This window comes from Camelus dromedarius, chromosome 5 (assembly GCF_036321535.1).
Source record: "Camelus dromedarius isolate mCamDro1 chromosome 5, mCamDro1.pat, whole genome shotgun sequence".
Lineage (NCBI taxonomy): Eukaryota > Metazoa > Chordata > Mammalia > Artiodactyla > Camelidae > Camelus > Camelus dromedarius.
Window position 1 is genome coordinate 3,479,795 of NC_087440.1, and position 19,422 is coordinate 3,499,216.

Genomic DNA, 19,422 nt, shown 5'->3' on the forward strand with positions numbered 1-19,422 from the left:
CAATATATAAGTAATTATACATTATAATTAGTGTTATGAAGGGAACAAGCAGATTTTGAAGTGAGAGAACACGGGGCAGGAATGTGTTTAGATTCAGACTGGGTGCCCAGGTGAGAGTGACATTCCACCTCATCCTAGAGGATGAGAAGGACCTCACCACGTCAAGAATCAGAGAAGGCACATCAGAGGGTGGGGAGAGCCTAAGTGAGGGCCCTGGGGTGGAAATGGAGCTCCGCTTGTTCAGTTTGGCTGGAGCACAAGGAGGGGGGGTGGGGTGGGGGAGGGGATAGAACAGTAGGCGTGATGGGAGAAAAGGAAGTAGGCTGGAGCCCGATCATGTGGCGCTTGTGTTTAAACGTCCCTCTCAGTGTGTTGGCTAAGCCGTTGGACGGCCTTCAGCAGAAGAGTGGCCATGGCCAGTTCTGTGTTTCTGACTCTTTGCCTGTGCTCCGGAGTGTGAGAAGGGGAAGCCCAACCTAATCCTGCTCTCCTTGGGGGCCGACTCCCTGCTGCGCCAGACGGTCATCCCGGCTCTTCCCGAGCATCCCTGTGGCAGGAGTGCACTTCACTGGCAGAGACAGTCGTCCCATTGTCTGTGGCTGTGTCTCAGAACGTTCTTTTTCATGAGCTGAGATTTGTCTCCCTTTAGCGCCCACCTGTGAAGATTGAGTTTAGCCCTCAGAACAGGGCTGTGCCCTCTTCTAGGTGATAGCGCTTCCAGTCACCTTCCTTCCCAACATGCTTCTCCTCCTGCACGTCCTGTCTCAGTGAATTCTCTGACAGCCACCCTGTTAGTTGCTGACTCCAGCTGACCGGCTTCCCGGGCCTCCCTCAGCCCCACGTCCAGTCAGTCCTTACATTTGTAGGATCTGCCTGCTGAGTCTCTGTGCAGTCTGTCTACTTGCCAGCACCTCGGTTGCTGTACAAGTCATTCAGGCTCTCTGTATCACTGCTACAGCGTCCTAATAGTCCCTCTTCCATCCTGCCCCACCGCAGTCCCTCCGCCACAGAGCAGCCACGGCGATCTTGCTGATGCGTGTTCCGAGCCCATCACCCCGCCTTTTACTGCTCCTCGGCACAGACTGTACCCTTCACGGCAGGCCAGCAGTGGCCTCCCACACGTGGGGCCTCTGCCCGCGCCAGTCCCTCGGCCTGCCGCTCCTTGCCTTCCAGCTGCTCTTCTGACTTTGCTGGTGGATACATGGTACCCTGAATGGATCGCATTCCCTCTCATGGCTGGGCCTTCACTTCTGTTGCTGCTTCTTTCTTGCTTTTTTCTGCTTTAATCCATTCCCTTCTTTGCCTTCTAGTCTGGCTAACCTTGGGCATCTTCAAGGAACAAAGCTGTTGTCTTCTTCTGAAAACTGTCCGAGATTATTACCCACCTCCCAGTCTACACCCAGTACCCATTCCATGAACTCCCATCATCTCCCTGTGCTGGCTTTTACTGTAGCAGTTAGCACATTACATTAACACTCACCTCTGTCCCCCAGGAGATTCGTACTCTCTGAGGGCAGTGACTGTAGCGTATTCATTCTTGAATTCCCAGTTCCCAGCATGATGCTTGGCATATAGATGATAGCCAGTAATGCTTGGGTAAGTGATTAGATGAATGAATTTATAGTCCTTTTAAGTCTTGTCTTTGGATTAAATTCTCCCAACTCATTCAGCTTTTCTGATACATTTTTTCTGCTCCCCTCACCCTTTTACTCTTATTTGGAAATCTCAGTGTCCCTCTTAAAGCATCATACCCAGGTTACAATTGTGTCATTTAAACTTTAAAATGTTTTTAGTGCACGACGAGGTCCTGGGTTCAATCCCCAGTACCTCCGTTACAAATAAAGAAAGGAAGAAACCTAATTCCCCTCACCCCCCCAAAAAAACTTAAAAAAAAAAAGTTGGTTTTTTTTAAAGTGATTTTTGGATAGCTCAAGTCACTGTGACCATGCAGATAAACAAAACATTGAGTAAACTGGGCCACAAAGAAATTGCCAGGATATATAAATACAATTTTTTTTTTTTTTTAACGAGACCAAGTTGGTAGCCAGATACTGGCATAATGAATGAAATCAGTTGTTTTCCTCTATTACTCTCAAAACATGAATCGGTCCTTGCCTTCGGTGGATGACTGTTTTTTAAACTGAGCTTACTAACCCGCACGGTGTTCCTGGGCCTTAATTACTGAATTCAAGTCCTACTGCCAAGGCACGGCCTTTCCTGAACATCTTGGCTTTCTCTTTCAATACAACTGGGATGATTAAACTTTCCGTCTACCTACCTCTGGTGTTAGGAAGATTGATGAAGCTGTATTAAGGAGTCACGTTTTGTTTCTTGGATGAAAGGTGTTTTGTAAATGCAATGAATCAAAATGTTATTATTTCAAGTTGCGTGACATAATGGAATATCTGTGGAGAAACATCGCCTGGGCATTGTTTGGTTATTTCTGTTTTTACAATAATTGCAGATATTAAATTGAGACCATTTATGGGAATACAAGGATCCAAATGTTTCCCGGGGGGAAAAAGAAAGTATGTGTTTGTGTAAGAGAGACAGACTGACTTTGCGCAAGGTCTGTACCTTACTTTTCTTTATACACCAGGAGTAAGTGTGTATACCCCACAGGTTACTGTGAGGCTTAAATCAGGGTGGTAAGTAATAGTATTTAGCACAGTGCTTGGCACATGCGCATCACTCAGGAAATGGTAGAGACTAATTCTTTTTTCCCCCAACTGGACTGATTTTAGGCAGTTGTTTAGTTTTTGTATATATTTCAGCTTCAGTCCCTTTCTGCAGAATTTTTAACTGCCATTTCAGTGCATGAATTCTTAGACTTGGGAGGACATTACTGAAGTTTAGAGACATTGGTGGAGGGCACATTTTATAAAATCTGGAGAAAGTAGAGACTAGGCCTCCATAGTTTGCATTTATCCATAGCAAAAGTTTAAGAAGTATTTAGAAAGAAAAATAATTATAACTTGGAATGGTGAGTGTGGTCAAGCTTGTAATCTGCAGTTTTTTTTAATATAACATATTAAGGGCACCAAATGAATGTGTGTGTGTTACCACCGTGTAATAACAACCAGAATAATGATCGCCATTTGTGAAACACTTAGTGTGTGCCAAGTCACTGGGCTAGGCTCAAGGGTGGGAAGGAAGTGGAACATACAGAGAGGTAAGATGTGGGCTGTGTTCTGAGGGAACTTCCAGCCTTAGGGGAGCAGATGGTGGGAAGAAAGACATCCACAGATAACTACCAAAGGGAGGAGAGTTAATTTAGCTGGAGGGTAGAGGGTTAGAGTACATGGATTAAGGACAGAGTTACCAAGCTTTAAATTTCAAATTAAAACATTGATGGGAGGAGGTACTACTTTATACACCACTCTGCTCACTGGATGAATGTGTACAGGTGTATGTAACTCATTATAAAGCTAGAAAGACATCACAGCATCCTTTGGCCATGCTCCTTAAACTCATCCGCGTAAGTGTTTACATAGTCATATATGTTCCATATTTCTCACATAGCTCTGGAAGCTGGGTCTCATACCTACAGGAAAGGAAAGGAAAGAGAAGGCAGCTAAAATTGATTTAATACCTGCTATGTGCAAGGCACAGTGCTGGGGCTTTGTGTAATATTTAATTTTCTTGGTTACACTGTGATGTTGATATTTCCCCCATTTTATAGAAAGAGGAGGTTGAGGCTCAGCGAGGACAAGTATCCTGTCGCAGAGCACACAGCTAGTGAGTAGCAGGATTTATTTCTGCTACACATTTGCTTCCCAGTAAGCTGAATTGTAACTTTTAACTATAGTGAAAAATCAGGACTTAAATTCTTTTATCTTCTGAAGCCTGTAATCGTTGCTGTGAGCATTCTGTAGGAGTGCCTTGTTAAGTACTTGGTATTTAGCAGATGACAGAGTCTACATAAAATAGCCACTCGTAGGCCACCAAAAGGCACCAGAACTAATAGCAAAAAGAGGTCTCTGGACTAGTCCGTACGATATTCTAGCTTCATCATGACAGTGGGCTTCTTTCTTGCTTTGGATTACCAATGGGGTTGCAGTCCCTTTATCAGTTCCTTTACCACTTGGCCAATTACTTTTGATAATATTTTATCTAGGGAGAAGGATATAAAGGATATAAAGAGTGTAGCCCAAAACTAAAGTGTATTTTAGTCTGAAATTTTCAATGGTGTTCAAAGGTGTTGACAGACTTGCCATTAAACATTATGTCTTTTCTTTTCAGCTTAAAGAAGTCTTCTGCTGAACTGAAAAAAATATTAGCCAATGGCCAGGTAGGTGTCATTACATGCAGCAGTAACTTAGTGCTGTCCAGTTTTTGTATCCATAAACTTAATAAACAGATAAAGGGTCTGTGAATTTCTTCTTGTCATAAGTGAATTCCATGGCTTAATTTGATTGGCAGAACAATTTGCAGCACGTTTTGCAAACTGTGCTAATGGGTTTCACTCCCAGCAGATTGGAGTACCATGCGCACACCCTGCTGCCAGCTCAGTTTAAAAAGAGTTAATCAGTTCTGAACAAGTGTGTCAACCCATGGGTTGTGGATATGGCCCTGCATCCTGAGGTGACTATTTCCTTCATTATCTTTGGGGAGAAAAAGAAAAACTGTCCACTTTCTCATCTTGGTTCTTTCTTTTGTCCTGAAACCAACACTGGCTTTTTAGGGGAACCGAGTCACAGCAGACCTTTGGCATTGAGAATTCCTGGGCTTCCGGAGCCCTCGGTTTGCCTGGTTGACCGGCCATCTGAAGCCGAATGACCTCCCCCAGCCAGGGAGGGACAGACGGGCCTGCGGGCCAGTTATTTCTCGCTAATTTTGATTCAACTAAATGGACACATCTGAAATAGTCTAGTGCTTTTAAACATACACTGGTAAATTAAGCTACCTACAGGGTCCTCGATTCTTCACTAGCAACATAAATGCGTTTTAATGTTTGTTATAGAGGAAGCCCTTTGATAGCCTCGGAGGCAGGCGCCTGTCCGTTGCGATCAAGCCTGCCTATTAGGCTCTATTGACTGAGACATCTGTGTCACCGCAAATAAAAGACTCTTATTGATTTTCTTAACTGCTGTTCACTTCCCGTCCATGTTTCGAAGGCTGAAATCTTAATTATCTCAGATGCTTATTCAGTGCCTTCACACGCTGACCTCTCCAAGCCTCATTGGCATTTCATGAATCAAGTACTTGTAGTGGGGCATGTCAGGAAGACAGAGCTGGGTCCTCATGCTTGTCCTTTAATATCACCTGTAACTTTGCAGCCTAAAGAGGTGTGCACGCCTTAAAATGGTGACTGTATGGTGGTGCGTCTTTAGCACGTAATCCCTTGAATATAGTTCGAAAAAGGACGTTGATTTTGACTTCTGATCATCATCTAGAGTGTGTGAATTCAGGTCCTTAAATATTCTGTGTACAGCTAAGGAGAGTCTGGTGGTGTATGCATAATCTTAATGGCCTCAAACATTTTAGGTACATTAATAGTGCTTTTAACTCTAAGCGGCCAAAGGTTTGTTTAGATTGAGGTCCACATACATGTCCTCCTAGTGCCTGGCGTCTTTTCAGAAACATGAAACAAAACCTGGCCAAAAGCAGAAATACCGAGCCTAGGATATTTATGCCTCTTCAACCGGCTTGCATTCTAGTTACTAACTGTAATTTATGTATGAGTCACTTGTGTTCTTCAGCTGGAAAATATATTTCAAAATTGACATAAATTAAGAAGCTTTAACTACATTTGTTCAACCCAGGCAATGGAAAATAACCTGTCATAGATTCCTCTTTCAAAAATGAAAAACAGTTTATTTCCAGTGCAAAAAAAAAAATTCTGAAATGTTCCTAATGTTCTGACATCAAACGGAGTACCATAAATATCCTAGTGGTCTCAGTAGGTTCTCTCTGGTGGGAGATTGTCATGGCAGTGGTTTTTGACACTTAAAGATTGTTTATAGCTTTCCCTGGGCAGTGTGCTAACCCCCACCTCAAACAGTATGGCATTTCCTTTCTTTTAAGGATTAGCCTTTATTGCGTTTACTGTCATTCACAAAAACAAACGAAACAAAACAAAGAACCCCCACCTTTGGAAGTCCTCGAAATACCTCCTCCTGATCCTAATTCCTCAACCCTTGGTGCAATCGGGTAACTAAAGAGTGAGTGAGATTGCACTGCAGTGAGGTAATGGGCAGTTGAGGCGTCAGTAAATTTCCAGGCTGAACACTGACACCACTTGATATGGAAGATGTAAGTCACATTTAACGATACTTTAACACTTGAGCGTAGTTTTTTATTTTAGTGGTTTATGCTCTCAAGCATTAATAATGATTTGCCTTTCCACTAGTCTCCACTTAGATTTAATAAGGAATTCATATTAATCATTAAAAGAAAGGGGCATGATTCTTCAAGATAATCAAATATTGACAGGTTAGAAATAGCTTTCTGCCTGGGTTCATTGATATAGGTTATGTGATATAAATATTTATTTCTTTTCTGTCACTCAGAGTAAATGCCACCAATTGATTCAGCATTGATATAGTGTCAACAGTTCATAAGAAACATTTGACTGGCTTGTGTTTTCCGATTAGTCTCTGCTCTATAAAGTGGGATTTACTAAATCTCTCCAATTGTCTGCTCATAGAGTGTGACTGCTTTCTGAAACCATTATTGCTTCGATTTGTGAAGCAAAGGTCTAGTGATAGGACTGGTTTCTGTCAGACCTTTACATATAAAATAAGAATTAATTGAGCATTTTTGTTTTAATGATTTATAAGCGATAGGTACTGATTCTTCTTAACACAGGCAGACAGTAAACAAAGAATATTTTCTTTGCTGATCCATAATTGAATTCCATTTCATTTTCTCCATTAATTTCATTAATACTATATTAAATCAAACACTTTTTTAAAAGTTTAACATTTAGTCTTTCAAATGGAGACATTGTTTTTCTGTTATCCCTTTATGATGGAGGATTCGTTTTTTTCCAGCTTAAAAAAAAACAAATCATAAGGTATTTTTGGCATATTTTATTGAGAGCTGTAAATCAGTACCACTGATGTGTTTTCCGGATGTGTTTTTTGCATTTCGGTCTTAGTGTGGTATCATCTGTTTAACATTGGTCCTTGATTTGAAACTGATTAGAAATGGCTTGATGGGTCAATCTAAAGGATTAAAAAAGTGCAGTTACTCCAAGGATGTATGACTTTGACCTTTGCATCTCTAAAGTTGTTTTTCCTCTGTTTGTTTTTTATAATTTGTAGGAGAAGGTGACAGTTGTTTTTTTTTTTTTTTCTATTCTTGATAAATCAAGTATAAGCATACTGACAAGTCACAAATCTAAAAATAATTCTAATCCTGCTACATGTTTGGGTTTTTAAGAACTTGAAATGCCTTTAGAAAAACTTTTTTAGAAAAAAGAAAAAAGGGAGGAAGAAGAAAAATAGGTATTCTACTGTAAAATTAGCTTTAAAAGCTACACTATAACCAGTATATAAAACTCTTAGATTCTTATTATTCATTTCAGAGCCCATAAGAAGACTGAAACATAGATGTATAATTGTGTATAACTGTGTGAGTCCAAACTACATGACACCTCCTCAGCCCACCCAAACACAGCCTTTCCACCCCGTGGGTTGTCACTTCCCCTGCCTGTTTCAGCAGCGGTGCAGCCCAGGTCATTTGCCGTCTTGGCAGTTGACACGTAATTGTAACTCTCAGGGCTTTTTCTTCCTTCTCCTTCACATCTATTATTCTGCCTTTTATTTGCCTTTTTTTTTTTTTTTTTTTTTTTTTTTTTAGTCAAAGAAAGGAAACCAACTTTGGTATCTTTGTTGAATAAAAACTTTACTTTACCTCTTTTTTTTTAATCTAAAGAGCTATGTGATTTCTCTTCTTAAAACCCATTACCATGGTTGATGAAATTGCTTTTCACTTTTGAGTGCCCTTCAGTTGACTGTTCTCCTTCCTAAGGGCCAGTGACCAGTGTTGGAGAGGATGTCACTCCATACTTACACACGGGATCAGCTGCTCAGACGGGGCACTGGGCAAAGTGCACTGAAAGGCTGAGTTCTCACCTTGACTAGTTGTTGCTGTCTAGTTATATGACCCAAGCAAATTGGGCTACATGCTTAAAATGCTGCAAAATTCTGTGATTTTTATAATACTCGATCCCACCTGTAATATTGAAATGTTCTCTATAGGCTTGTAAATTCCGCTTTTGAATCATAATGAGCACTATTCCTTTGCTTCACTTTGAAAAGTTGAATTAATATGCTTTTGTATACTAAAAAGGCAAAAATGTTTTTAGCTGTGTGTTGATCCCTTTAATGATTTATTCATAGTTGAGATAATCAAAGTAATCCATTTTGATCAGAGATATGAAATTCTCAAAATTTGTTTATAATCAGTTCATGAGCTTGACCCTAATAGTTTTCCTTTTAAAAACTTTTTTGACATGAATAATATTTGTATACTCTATAAAAAAAATAGAAGATTCAAATAAGCAGAAAGAAAAAAAGTCTGATATTTTTTAATGGAAAAATCTATCAATCACATTCACAGACCAGGCCATGTCTATATAAAATTTTCAAACATTGTAGAAACACTTTATTTTTTATGGCTGCTGTCTTTTTGAGTGGCATGGTTCTAGAACTTGTTCTTTAAAACCATTTTTATCTTTATGAGACTCAAAATCTTCCTTATCATCTGAGGGCTTCCAGATTTCCACCCTCGAATTTGCTTACACATTGCATTAGTACACACCCACGCATGCACACACATGTATGCACACACACACACACGGCATACGTGGGACAACGTCCACAGCATCCCTTGACTCTCCGGAGCTTTCAGCTTATTCCCCGCCTTTTTCTGATGTCTGCCGCCCCTGGTTAGGCTGCAGTGCTGGTGGGTGACTGCTCCACCAATGGGTATTAAAGGTAGAAAAGACGATGATGTTGGGATTATAATGGTTGAAGCTGCTCAGAGACCTCCCTACCCCTTTGCCTTCTCTTCCTCCAACAAAATACCACAAAATCCAGCCCCCTCCACAGTCCAGGTCTGTTGCAGTGTACTATTGGGATGTGTAATATTAGTAAGTTTTGCTGCTTATATTTTTCTGGGAGGAAATTACTGGTCCTTTAACCTGGAAGACTGATGGAGTGGTGGAGGTGGAGGGGATGTCATCGCAGATTTGGGCTTTCCGAGCCTAGATCTATAGCTACATCCTGCTTACCCTTATATCTCAGTGCCACTAATTCAGAATTTGTAGACTCGAGTGAGTGAAATTTCTCCTAGAAATTTACTTCCAGCCGTGATGAGGGTGCAGCTTGTTAGGCAAGTTAATAGTACAAATTAGGCTATTAGGTTGTGAGTCATGTTTAGACTACCTTGAGGAATGTTTTCAAGGAATTAGCCTATTTGTACCCTCCAGTAGATCCTGCTGTTTACATGTGTGACTTTAATACCCATTGGTCAAAGTAAACCCAATAGCAGCTCTGCTGGTTTAGCATCTCAAGGTACTTCATGTGTCACCTTTTTTCATGCTGTTTTAAAAGTTATCATTTGGTCCAGAATAATGAGATTTTCTTTTCTTCATGCCATGTATTTTACACAGGTTAAAATATGGTTTGTTTTTTCTGTGTAAGCGATGTAAGGTATTGAAGAACAGAATTTCCCTCAAATAGGAAAATAGGAGCCAGTTTTTCTGACTTGTCTGTCATTTTGCCTCTGACCCTAAATATAGTAATTAGCTGATTGCAAATTACATCAATCAGGTTGTACTACAATTAAATTGGGTGCTGATTTGGCCTTTACACATTAATCTGTCAATATTCTTTTAAGGTTTGGCAAAATGGCTTGGAAAGGAAGCTGTTTCTGTTACCTGCACTGTATTCCTAATTATCACAGCTCTCTGAAGCTTCAACCTCAGAAATATAAAGAAGAAAAATATTTCCCTTGATAAATGGAGTCTTTCTTTATTCAACTGGTGAAAGTTTAGAGTAGAGCAAAAATATTTAAAGCTTTACTATAATGGTCTGAAAGCAAACTATTTTTTTCCAGGTGATATTGAATTGAAAACTCCATCCATTTTCTGCCCATGCAAGGCCGTGCAATTCCCTGGAAATTGATTTTTTTTAGGGCTTACTATGGCTTTTCCCAAGCTTTAGCTATATGGAAACTAACACCTTTATTGAATCCACTTAGTGAATAAAGTTGGCAGTTAATTTTTAAGCAACTGGACCAGTGACTAGAAAATTGCTGAATGCCTCAAATATAATCTGACTAATCTTAAAGTCAATTGATAAATAATTATTTAGGGAGTTCTTTCAAACTCTAAAACATTATTTTGTGGATTCTGAAATAATTCACTACTATTCACGATACAAATGAGAGTAGGATTTGTGGTATAATAGTTTTACAGGAACTGGGGAAATGTGTATACTGTTTAATACAATAAATTACCAAAAAGTGACTGTTTTATATGAATCACGTGCTTGTATGCTTTCCTTTTATGCTTTGTAATATTTAACGGTATGTGCATTTGAACGTGCACTGATTTGGCACTTTTCCAGGAATATAATATGATTTCTACCTAGCTATTGCTGGGTACTATTTTATCATTTTTCAAGAAAAGCTGTATCTACTCTAGGAAAGTCATTAACATTATTCACTTAGTTTGTTCAATGTTAATTAGAGGGTCACTTGAGGAGTTTTTGGGGGCTGATTTATTTACAGATCCTGCATTAGATTACTGGTTGTGTGTGTGTGTGTGTGTGTGTGTGTGTGTGTGTGTTGTCTTCCCAAGTTTGACTTTGGTTGTGTGCAATGCTGTTTGGCGGTGGTTATACGTAGCGCTGGAGATTGTGTTCTTATCAGTATCTCTGACCTGACCCTTTTGAGCTATGTTATATCATTCCATTTTGACACCTTTTATCAAACTTTAATGAAATGACCCAGGCAAACAAATTGTCATTAAACTTTCCATCACTTTGTCCCTTGGTATCGTCTTTTATAAATTGGACAGCAAATGTTGTATTGATCTTCTCGTTCTCGCAGCTGAACTTGAAATGACCCAGACTGCTTGTTGTTTATGGCCCAGAGTTGCTTTTCCTTGACATTTCCATCCACAGCATGACACCCTTTTTGTTTTTCTTTCTTTCTTGTGGAGATGAATGAACAAGACATACGGTATCGAGACACTCTTGGTCATGGCAACGGAGGCACAGTCTACAAGTGAGTAGTCAATTTTGTTTGAACTTTCTGTCCACTTTTGCCAAATGTGGGTATCCAGGTTCTCTATGGCAAAGATTTTTAAATGACCACCAGCGCTTAGATTTTATTTCCACATTTGACTCCAAAACTCTGCAAGGCATCTATTTGCTCAGGAATTGCTTGGAAAAGTGCATTTATATTGCCTTTTTAATATTTCTGCATCTGCATCTCTCCTGGGTGAGCATTTAATAGTCCACATTAGCAAATGTACCTTTAACTGGCCTGAAGTTTAATGCATTTTTTCCTTTATTCTTTAACATCTTTTTTTGTCTTGTTCTGTTTTTTAACTTGCTGGCACCCTGTGTTAGTCCTCTGCCTGTTTACAACTATGCCCAGTGGAAGACAGACCTTATAGATACCATTGCTTTGCCTTGTGTCGACACTCAGTTATTAAAAGCCTTCTTCCTGTTGTATTTCCTTCTCTCCTCACCCTATTCCCCTGGGAGAATTTCTACACATTGATGAATATGTTAAGTTATAAAACTCTCCCAAATTCCAGCTGCAGTGATCTTACCCTAAAGCAGTGTTCATTTTCATATTAAAAAAAAATGCTAACCATAAAAAATAGTTCTCTTGACAGGGAAGTCTTTCTCATGCAGTAGTCCAAAGTTTAAACTACATAATGTAATATCTGATACTTAATAGTCTGCAATGGTGTATGAAAAATATTCCACTAGGAACTAAAAAATCCATACTCTGTAAAAAAAGCCCTGAGGGAGTAATAAAGCTTTTCTCCAGAGAGCTGTTTTCCATGTGTACACTAACCTTGCATCATATTAAGACTGTGTTTTCACCTAAGATATTTTACCATTGATATTAATATGTATTTTCAAAGTCGTAAAATAATTAACTTATGTTTTAATTGGTTACTAATGTTCTTAGAATTTTAAGTTCTTATTAACCATGTGAATAAAGATAAAAATTACCCTCTTAAACATGAGCATGAAAGGTCACATCCTAAAATCCCAGAACCAGCCTAGAACACCCTCCACACAGATGAAGCCTTGGCAGAGAGTTAGATTTCTCAAGATGGGAAGCTCCTTCAGAGTTACCCGCTCCAGCCCCCCACCCAGGGCTTCAGTCCTCTCTGTAGATAGAGCCAAGATGTTGAGTCCTTTCTCCTGAGTATAGTCCTTTAAGAACTTATGTTTACATATTTGGATTGTTTTTTCCTAGAGATGACACAGTATTGTAAATAGTTGGTCTGGAAGTTAAGTGCTTCCACGATGATAGATAATTCAGAGAATTACAGTAACGCATTTTTTTTTTACACCATCCTTGGGTCTCGCCCTTAAAATGCTTGATACCTAATATGTCTGAAGAGCTTGAAGCTGCTGCTGTCCCTCCCTGGGTCACGCTAACATTCCTTCCCGTCCAGCCCCAGTTCTGCACAAATGCGCCTCTCGTCCTAGTCTCCTCCTCCTTACTCTCGTCTGACTTGACTTTTTACCCTGATCTGAAGGTTCTTGGGTTCAGGTTCCCTAATAATAATAAGAAGGGACATGTACACTCTGATTTGCTTTTCCTTAGTTCCCTGAAGGGGAGCAGTTTTCAAAGTCTCAACCCTTCTTCTTAATGCTTTTATGCTAATGTTGAGGTGTAATAAAACAGGGAAGATTCCTAGCAACTTTTTGGATTCCTTTTATTGGCTTCTTTAGACTCCTAACCAACTTCTTACTTGTGCTGTTTCACCAAATGTTTGACTCTCTCAAGCGTGTTCTGATTTTTAAACTGAAGGCCTATTGTGAATTTACTGTCCTGGTGTATTCTAGAAGCGAGAAAACATAAGACCACCAAACCCCAGCAGATGATTTTTATTAGAAGTAATATCCTGTGTGTTAAATTTTTAATCTTTTATCTTAAAACAGGTTTATTTAAAAAAAAAAAAAGAAAGAGGAGAGGGGATACAGGAACGTAGAAATAACATGCCCAACCAGCAAAGAAAAATTACAACGTGAAATTATGTTAGTGTTGTTTTTCTTTAATTGTTATTCTTAATTGTGGTAAAATACACATAACAAAAGAATTACCATCTCAGTCGTTTTTAAGTCTACAGTTCAGTGACGTTAAGTACAGCCCCACTGTCGTGTAACCATCACCACCGTCCATCTGCAGAACTCTTTTATCTTGCAACCTTGAAACCCTGCACCCATCCAACAGTAACTCCCCATTTGCTTGTCTAATGTTGTTTTTAGCTAAGAAGCATGGCTAGCAGTTTTCTTTTTATTAGGGTCACAGTATCCAAGGGAACATCCTCAGTACGAGTTCTTTAATTTGCTAGTATGCCCCGGTGGCTTTGGCAACTTGTCTGGGTTCATTCAGCTACCATTGCTCATGCTCAGGATGTGCTGTAGGATTGGTGTGTTTGTGACAGTGGCTGTTCCTGGAGGGTGAGTGGCAGTGCTGTGACCATTTTAGCCCTTTATTTCATGTAGTAGATTTCTTATGAAAAGAAGACATTGCCCTCATTGCCTAGGTGCTGCTTAAGAGGAGAAAACATGGAGGTGTGAAATTGTGTGACCACTTGTCACTGATCTCTGGCCTGCCTTTCTGCCTGGGCTTTGATTTGCGCAGTCCTTATAACCCAGGCTTTTAGTGCAGCACAAAGAAACAGTATAATCATCAAGAAACGAAAATCCACTTTACTGACGTCTCTGTAAAACTAAGTGCTTGATGTGTTGCGATTGACTTTTTCTCCTACACTAAGTTTACCTTAATGATGTTGACTATAAAAACTGATTTTTCAAACAAAAATGATTATATTACAAGCTATGCTACATAAACTAGATGAAGAAGATATTGGAAAATCCACTCGTTGGTAACAAAACTGCCTAATGGGCCTATTTAAATTTTTTTCTTATAAAGAATAATAAAGCTAATAAATGTAAAGCAAAAGTTTAAGATTTCAGTCTTATTTGCTCCACTTGATGGGATGTTGTGAAATTCAAGGAATACGATATCGTGTGTGACCACGGTATATATTATTTAATAGTTGATCACATTTTTATCCTTTAAGTCTAGGTGTTCTTCTCAGTTATACAAAATTAAATTCTGAGCCCAAACATTTAAACCAAATGTGGATCCTGTTTGTAATCCCCTGCTGAGCTATTGTTATGATAGTGACCTAGGCGGGTAATTTTAAGTTGATATTTCTTGTGTTGCTAATTTAGGTGAAATAGATCATAAAAGGAATCTCCTGAAGTACCCAAGCCTAGGAAGAAGAATAATTTAGGAAAAGGAAATGAATGCGCTTTAATTATTCAGTTATTTGCTCCATTTCCCAAAGTGTTCCGAGTCCCCACATTCTGTGCCCTTCAGATAGATTCACAGTAACTTTCAAAACCTTTGAGAAAGAGCAGTACGTGTTGTGGTTAAGTGTGGGGGCTCTGAATCTGAATCCTGCTTTTGCCACTAACTAGCTGTGTGCCCTTGGGAAAGTCACATAACCCCTTCTACCTCAGTTTCCCTGTGTGTAAAATGGGGATAATAATAACATCTATCTTATAAAGTTACTGTGAGGTTAAAGGAGATGTTCCATAGAAAAGGCTCAGCACTGTGACTGACACTCAGTGTTAGCTACTGGTAGTACCAATGGTAGCAATCAACCAATGGTAGAAATCAACCAATGATAGAAAAATTCTTAATCCCTAAACTTCTTTAATTGCTTAACCATGGGATTCTTTTTTTTGAGGAACATCTGTAAATAACTCACAGAATTAGGGTTGTGTTGAATTAACTGTGAGAAATTCTGCAGTATGTTATGATACACAGAATACCTCTCTATTTCCTTTTATTCTCTAGTCGCCTCATGAATATGATTTATTATTCTGTCTTACGTACTATCTTTAACATAATGATTTTTTTTCAAGGTTTCTAGATATTTTCTCTCTTATCACAGTTTATTTTCAAACTGCTCTAGGACAGCAGGTATTATGTTAAGTACATTTTCTCACTGGAAGAGGCTAGGGCTCACATTCACGTGGCCACTGAGTGGCGAAGCCAGCACTCTGCACAGCACCTCTTCCTTCCACTCTCCGTTTTTCCCTGAGGCAGTGTTGTTTCTCAAGGTCAAGCAGAGTCCATTTGTGTTTCCTTGTATTTTCCAGTGTGCCCAGCACAGTCCCAAGGATAGAGCAGATGCTGTATACACGCTGGCTGGAATGAGAATGAGGCAAGTGGAGATTTTTTCAAGCAAGTGTTCGTAGGGCTCTTTAATTGGATCCTCCCCATACCTAGCTAGTTTTAGTGGCTGCATCATTTTGAGGCTGCGTAATTATTTTAGAACATTCACCTAGAAGAAATAGGAGTTTCTAAACTCAGGGCAAATATTTGAATGATTCATTTTCTTTGAAATGTTAAAACTCTGAGTACTTGGCATCCGTTAACCCAGGGTTCTAGTTACTGTCCCCTTTCCTTGGATAATATGGCGTGTTGAAATGAAAGCGATTAACAGGCTTAGTTATTTTGGAAACGTTATCTGTGATAATGAAGGCCAGTCACTCAGGCTCTTTGCTCCCTCAGCGCGTGGTTTGACGGAGTCACGTGAGCTTCGGGTCCAGAAAGGAAGTAATATTTAACTCTTAGTACTAGGTCGCGCTAAGTCAGTCAGTCAACAAGGACTTAAGGGTCATCTTTGTATTATTTTTTCCTTAATGCAAATTATTCAGAGTCAAGTTGTTGGCGTTTTGGATATGTGTTCTAATCTCTAGGTGTTTGAAGATGGTAGTGAATTTTCTACATCCAGCTACTTCCTACAGTACAGTTAAGGGTCTAATCTGGATTTTGGGTAGGATTTTCTCAGTGGTTTAGTTGGTAGCGTATATGCTTGACTACATGGTGTTTTGAAGATTGCATATATACCGTTATTTAAGTATTAATTTGACCATATCTGGAGACAAGAAAAGAGGGAGGAGACAATAATTCTTAAAGGCGCCAGTGTCTCTTCCTTTCTGTTGTCCTATTTTATGAAATATTTGTTGGGCAGAGGGGAGGGATGGCCCTTGGAGACGGTAGCTGAGATCACGTGAACTATTAAATTGTATTTTGCCCTTGTGATGTGGCTGGACAGGCCAACTAAAACCTTACATTTTTGTTTTGGGGCTGATTATATCAGCTCATTACAGTTAACATGATTTATTTCATGAAATCAGAAGCTGTGGTGGTCAGTTAGAGAAAATGAGAAAAGACATGAGTTGTTGTCTAAATAAATGCTGTTTAGTAAACAGAATGCTTTAAAACATGGGGTTCCTGAGGGGGACCCATAACAAAAAGAGTCCTTGTTGAAAATACCATGAACCACGTAATACCCAGAAAAGCTCTCACTTCCCTTGTCACCAACCAACCTGAAGGTTCCGAAGCAAGACAGCTGTAGGTCTGACCCCGGCTTCTCTAGCAGCTGCATCAGTGACCCCACTCCTTTATGTTTTCTCCCTGAAGTGCATCTTGTAAATTAAGAGTAGTTTTTAAGTGGTTTTGATATTGACCCAAGAGCTAGGGTGATTGTTTGATTTATTTTAACTTTTAATTTCCAATCAAATGAAGCGCCTTCTCCTTGCAGCCAAGATCATATTTTAAACAAGTAAACAAGACATCATCTTAATGTAAAATTAAGTACTTGTATGTGGCTGGATTGTATTATAGTATCATGTGACGAGCAAGGATATTAATATTTTCAGAAAATCAATGAGTATTTGTCAAATAAAATTAATTATGTATGCCTCCCTTTCTCCCTCTCTCAGCATCCACCGTTCAAGTTTGTTTCATACAATAATGTGTGTTGTATTGATTAGAATCTAAAGAATGAACCCGAGCTCCTGATTGTCTGCACCGTTCGCACCTTTGCTGCCCCGCCTCTACGTCCCCGTAACTTCACACAGGCTCATATCCGATATGCCAGTGACGGATTATTGGCATCCAGCCAACATGACAGGATGTCACAGGTCGCTGAGCAGAGTTTTTCAGTCTCTGTTTCCACCCGAATTAACTATTATTGAAATAGTTTATTGAGATTGAAGTATTGATCATTTTCTGCTAAGCTTGGCTTAAGGGAAGGAAGAGGCAGCGGTAGTGTTTTTGAAAGACACTAAATTTCATTTTAAAAAATCTCATTTATTTAGCCTTTTCTTCTTCCTATTTTATAGCCCCTATTGTTTTATTGCTTGGAAAAGGGTATCTTGGCTTTATTTTTATGACAGTATAATTATACTTTAGAAATGCACTTGATTACCATGGGTAACAAAACTGTTCTAGTATATTGGTTTGGCCAATATTGCCATACAAACAGCTCTTCAGTCAATTGAGTCTGGTAAAAATCGATACATTATGGTAATATTTCAAGTAAGAATTTGCTGAATCTTAGCGTTTCAACAGTATGTCCTTCCAGGGAAAAATAGTTATGAAGTAGCAAGACTTCTTTCTAGTATTTTATTTAATAAAAGCGCTTTCTTTATAAAGGAATCTAGAGTCCCCAGCAGAAGTGGTTGTAACAGATAAGCATTAGCACACTTCTGTTTGTGTAGGATGGAAGAGCTCTAGTTTTCATCTGAAATCTGTTCTCCGGCTGCATTAGGAGGGTGTTACATTTGGGTTTGACTTCATCTTACAGGATGCTGCTTTTCGATCTGTGCGTCTGATTCTGGGTACTGAGTTTTACAGAGAGATGTGGACAGTTTCGAGAACGCCCAGAGGGGTATGGAGAGGATAACAGGGGTCCGGGAATTGCACCTGGCCCACCCTCCTCCTTTCATTGGTGGGGCACATTCTGAGCACGTGCCGTGTGGGGGCACTGTGCCAGCTATTGGGGGCAGCCGGGCTCTCATTGGACCTGTGTCCAGATGGATGGAGAAGCTCTGCCTGCAGATAAGCACGGGCCCTCGCAGTCTAGGCCAAGTGTCTGTGGCACACAGGCCCTGGGGGTTGAGGAAGGAGTGATGGTTTGTATTTATTTATTTATTTATAGCTATTATTTTTATAGCTATTGTCATTTTTTTTGAATATCTCTTACATTTTTAAAGAGGGTGGTAATTAGGCTTATTTATTTATTTAATGGAGGCAGTGGGGACTGACCCCAGGACTTCGTGCGTGCTAAGCAGGCACTCCACCACTGAGCTCTACCCTCCCACTAGGAGTGTTGATTTTTAGCTGCTTCCTCAGGAAGAATCAGGAAGGGCCTCATGGAGGAACTATTATTTGAGTTGAAAAGCGGTCAGAAGAGTTGGTTGACTTTTGTCTGAAGAAGAGAAAATTAAGGGTCCCCATGACAACTGACATAAAAAGTTCTGAGTTCAGAGCATTCTTGTAGACAGAAGAACGGGTTTGCTTTGTGTTCCTCTGAAGGCCTGCCTCAAACTGCTTGTCGTGAACGTCTCTGTGATGGTCTGCCCTTGGTTAGAGCGAACGTTGTCCCCTTCCTCCTGTTCTGCACCCTCCCCCCGCCCCAGACTAACCTCCCCAGGGGCAGTCTGAGCGGGCATCCTCCCAGGGCCCAGCACTGCACCTTACCGACTGACTGTAGGAACTTAGTGTTTCAGGAATTAACCTGCAGAGGGAGTCTTCACATCCTGACAATGGACACAAAGTGTCGTGCTTGGCTGGGTGGCTCTGGGAGGTGGTGAACTCTTCCACCGTAAGCAGAACAATATGGCTTAGTGTTCAGGACTGCGGAGAAGAGAATTTCCACTTAGCCTGGACATGAGGTGACTGCAGAAGTTACTCCCGAGTTGTAATTCCGGAATGAAGTTCAGCATTCAGCTACCGTAAAAATCTGAATGTCAGGTGTCACTCGGTTTTGTTCTTTTAAATTTTGTCTTATTGTATATTTGTTGAACAAATACTCACCAAGAGTCACTCTGTGCCAAGGACTGTTCTAAGCACCCACAGTCCTGTAGTCAACAAGACAGGCAAGTTCTCAGTGCTCCCGGAGCTCACACTAGGGGGGACAAAACAGACAGTAATCAGGGAGATGAACACCAGAGTAGGATGACATCAGACCTTGCAGGTGCTTTAAAAACAAAAGGCAAAACAGATGCTCAGGAAGGCTTATCTGAGGAGGTGGTGTCTGAGCTGAGATCTGAAGGACAGGAGGGAGCCAGTCATGGGAGAAGCTGGGAGGACATCCCAGGCAGGAGGAACTGTTCCGGCAGG

At 40.1% G+C, this 19,422-nt stretch overlaps 1 protein-coding gene across 8 annotated transcripts in view; it reads left to right on the forward strand.

The window, feature by feature from the left end:
* The window catches only part of MAP2K5 (mitogen-activated protein kinase kinase 5), a 235,775-nt gene that overhangs the window by 40,148 nt on the left and 176,205 nt on the right, over positions 1–19,422 (forward strand). For all 8 annotated transcript variants that reach the window (XM_064485502.1, XM_064485501.1, XM_064485500.1 and 5 more), the window contains exons 7-8: positions 4,243–4,291; positions 11,177–11,241. In XM_064485502.1, the coding sequence (XP_064341572.1) occupies positions 4,243–4,291; positions 11,177–11,241 (114 nt within the window). The remainder of the gene's footprint in view (positions 1–4,242; positions 4,292–11,176; positions 11,242–19,422) is intronic.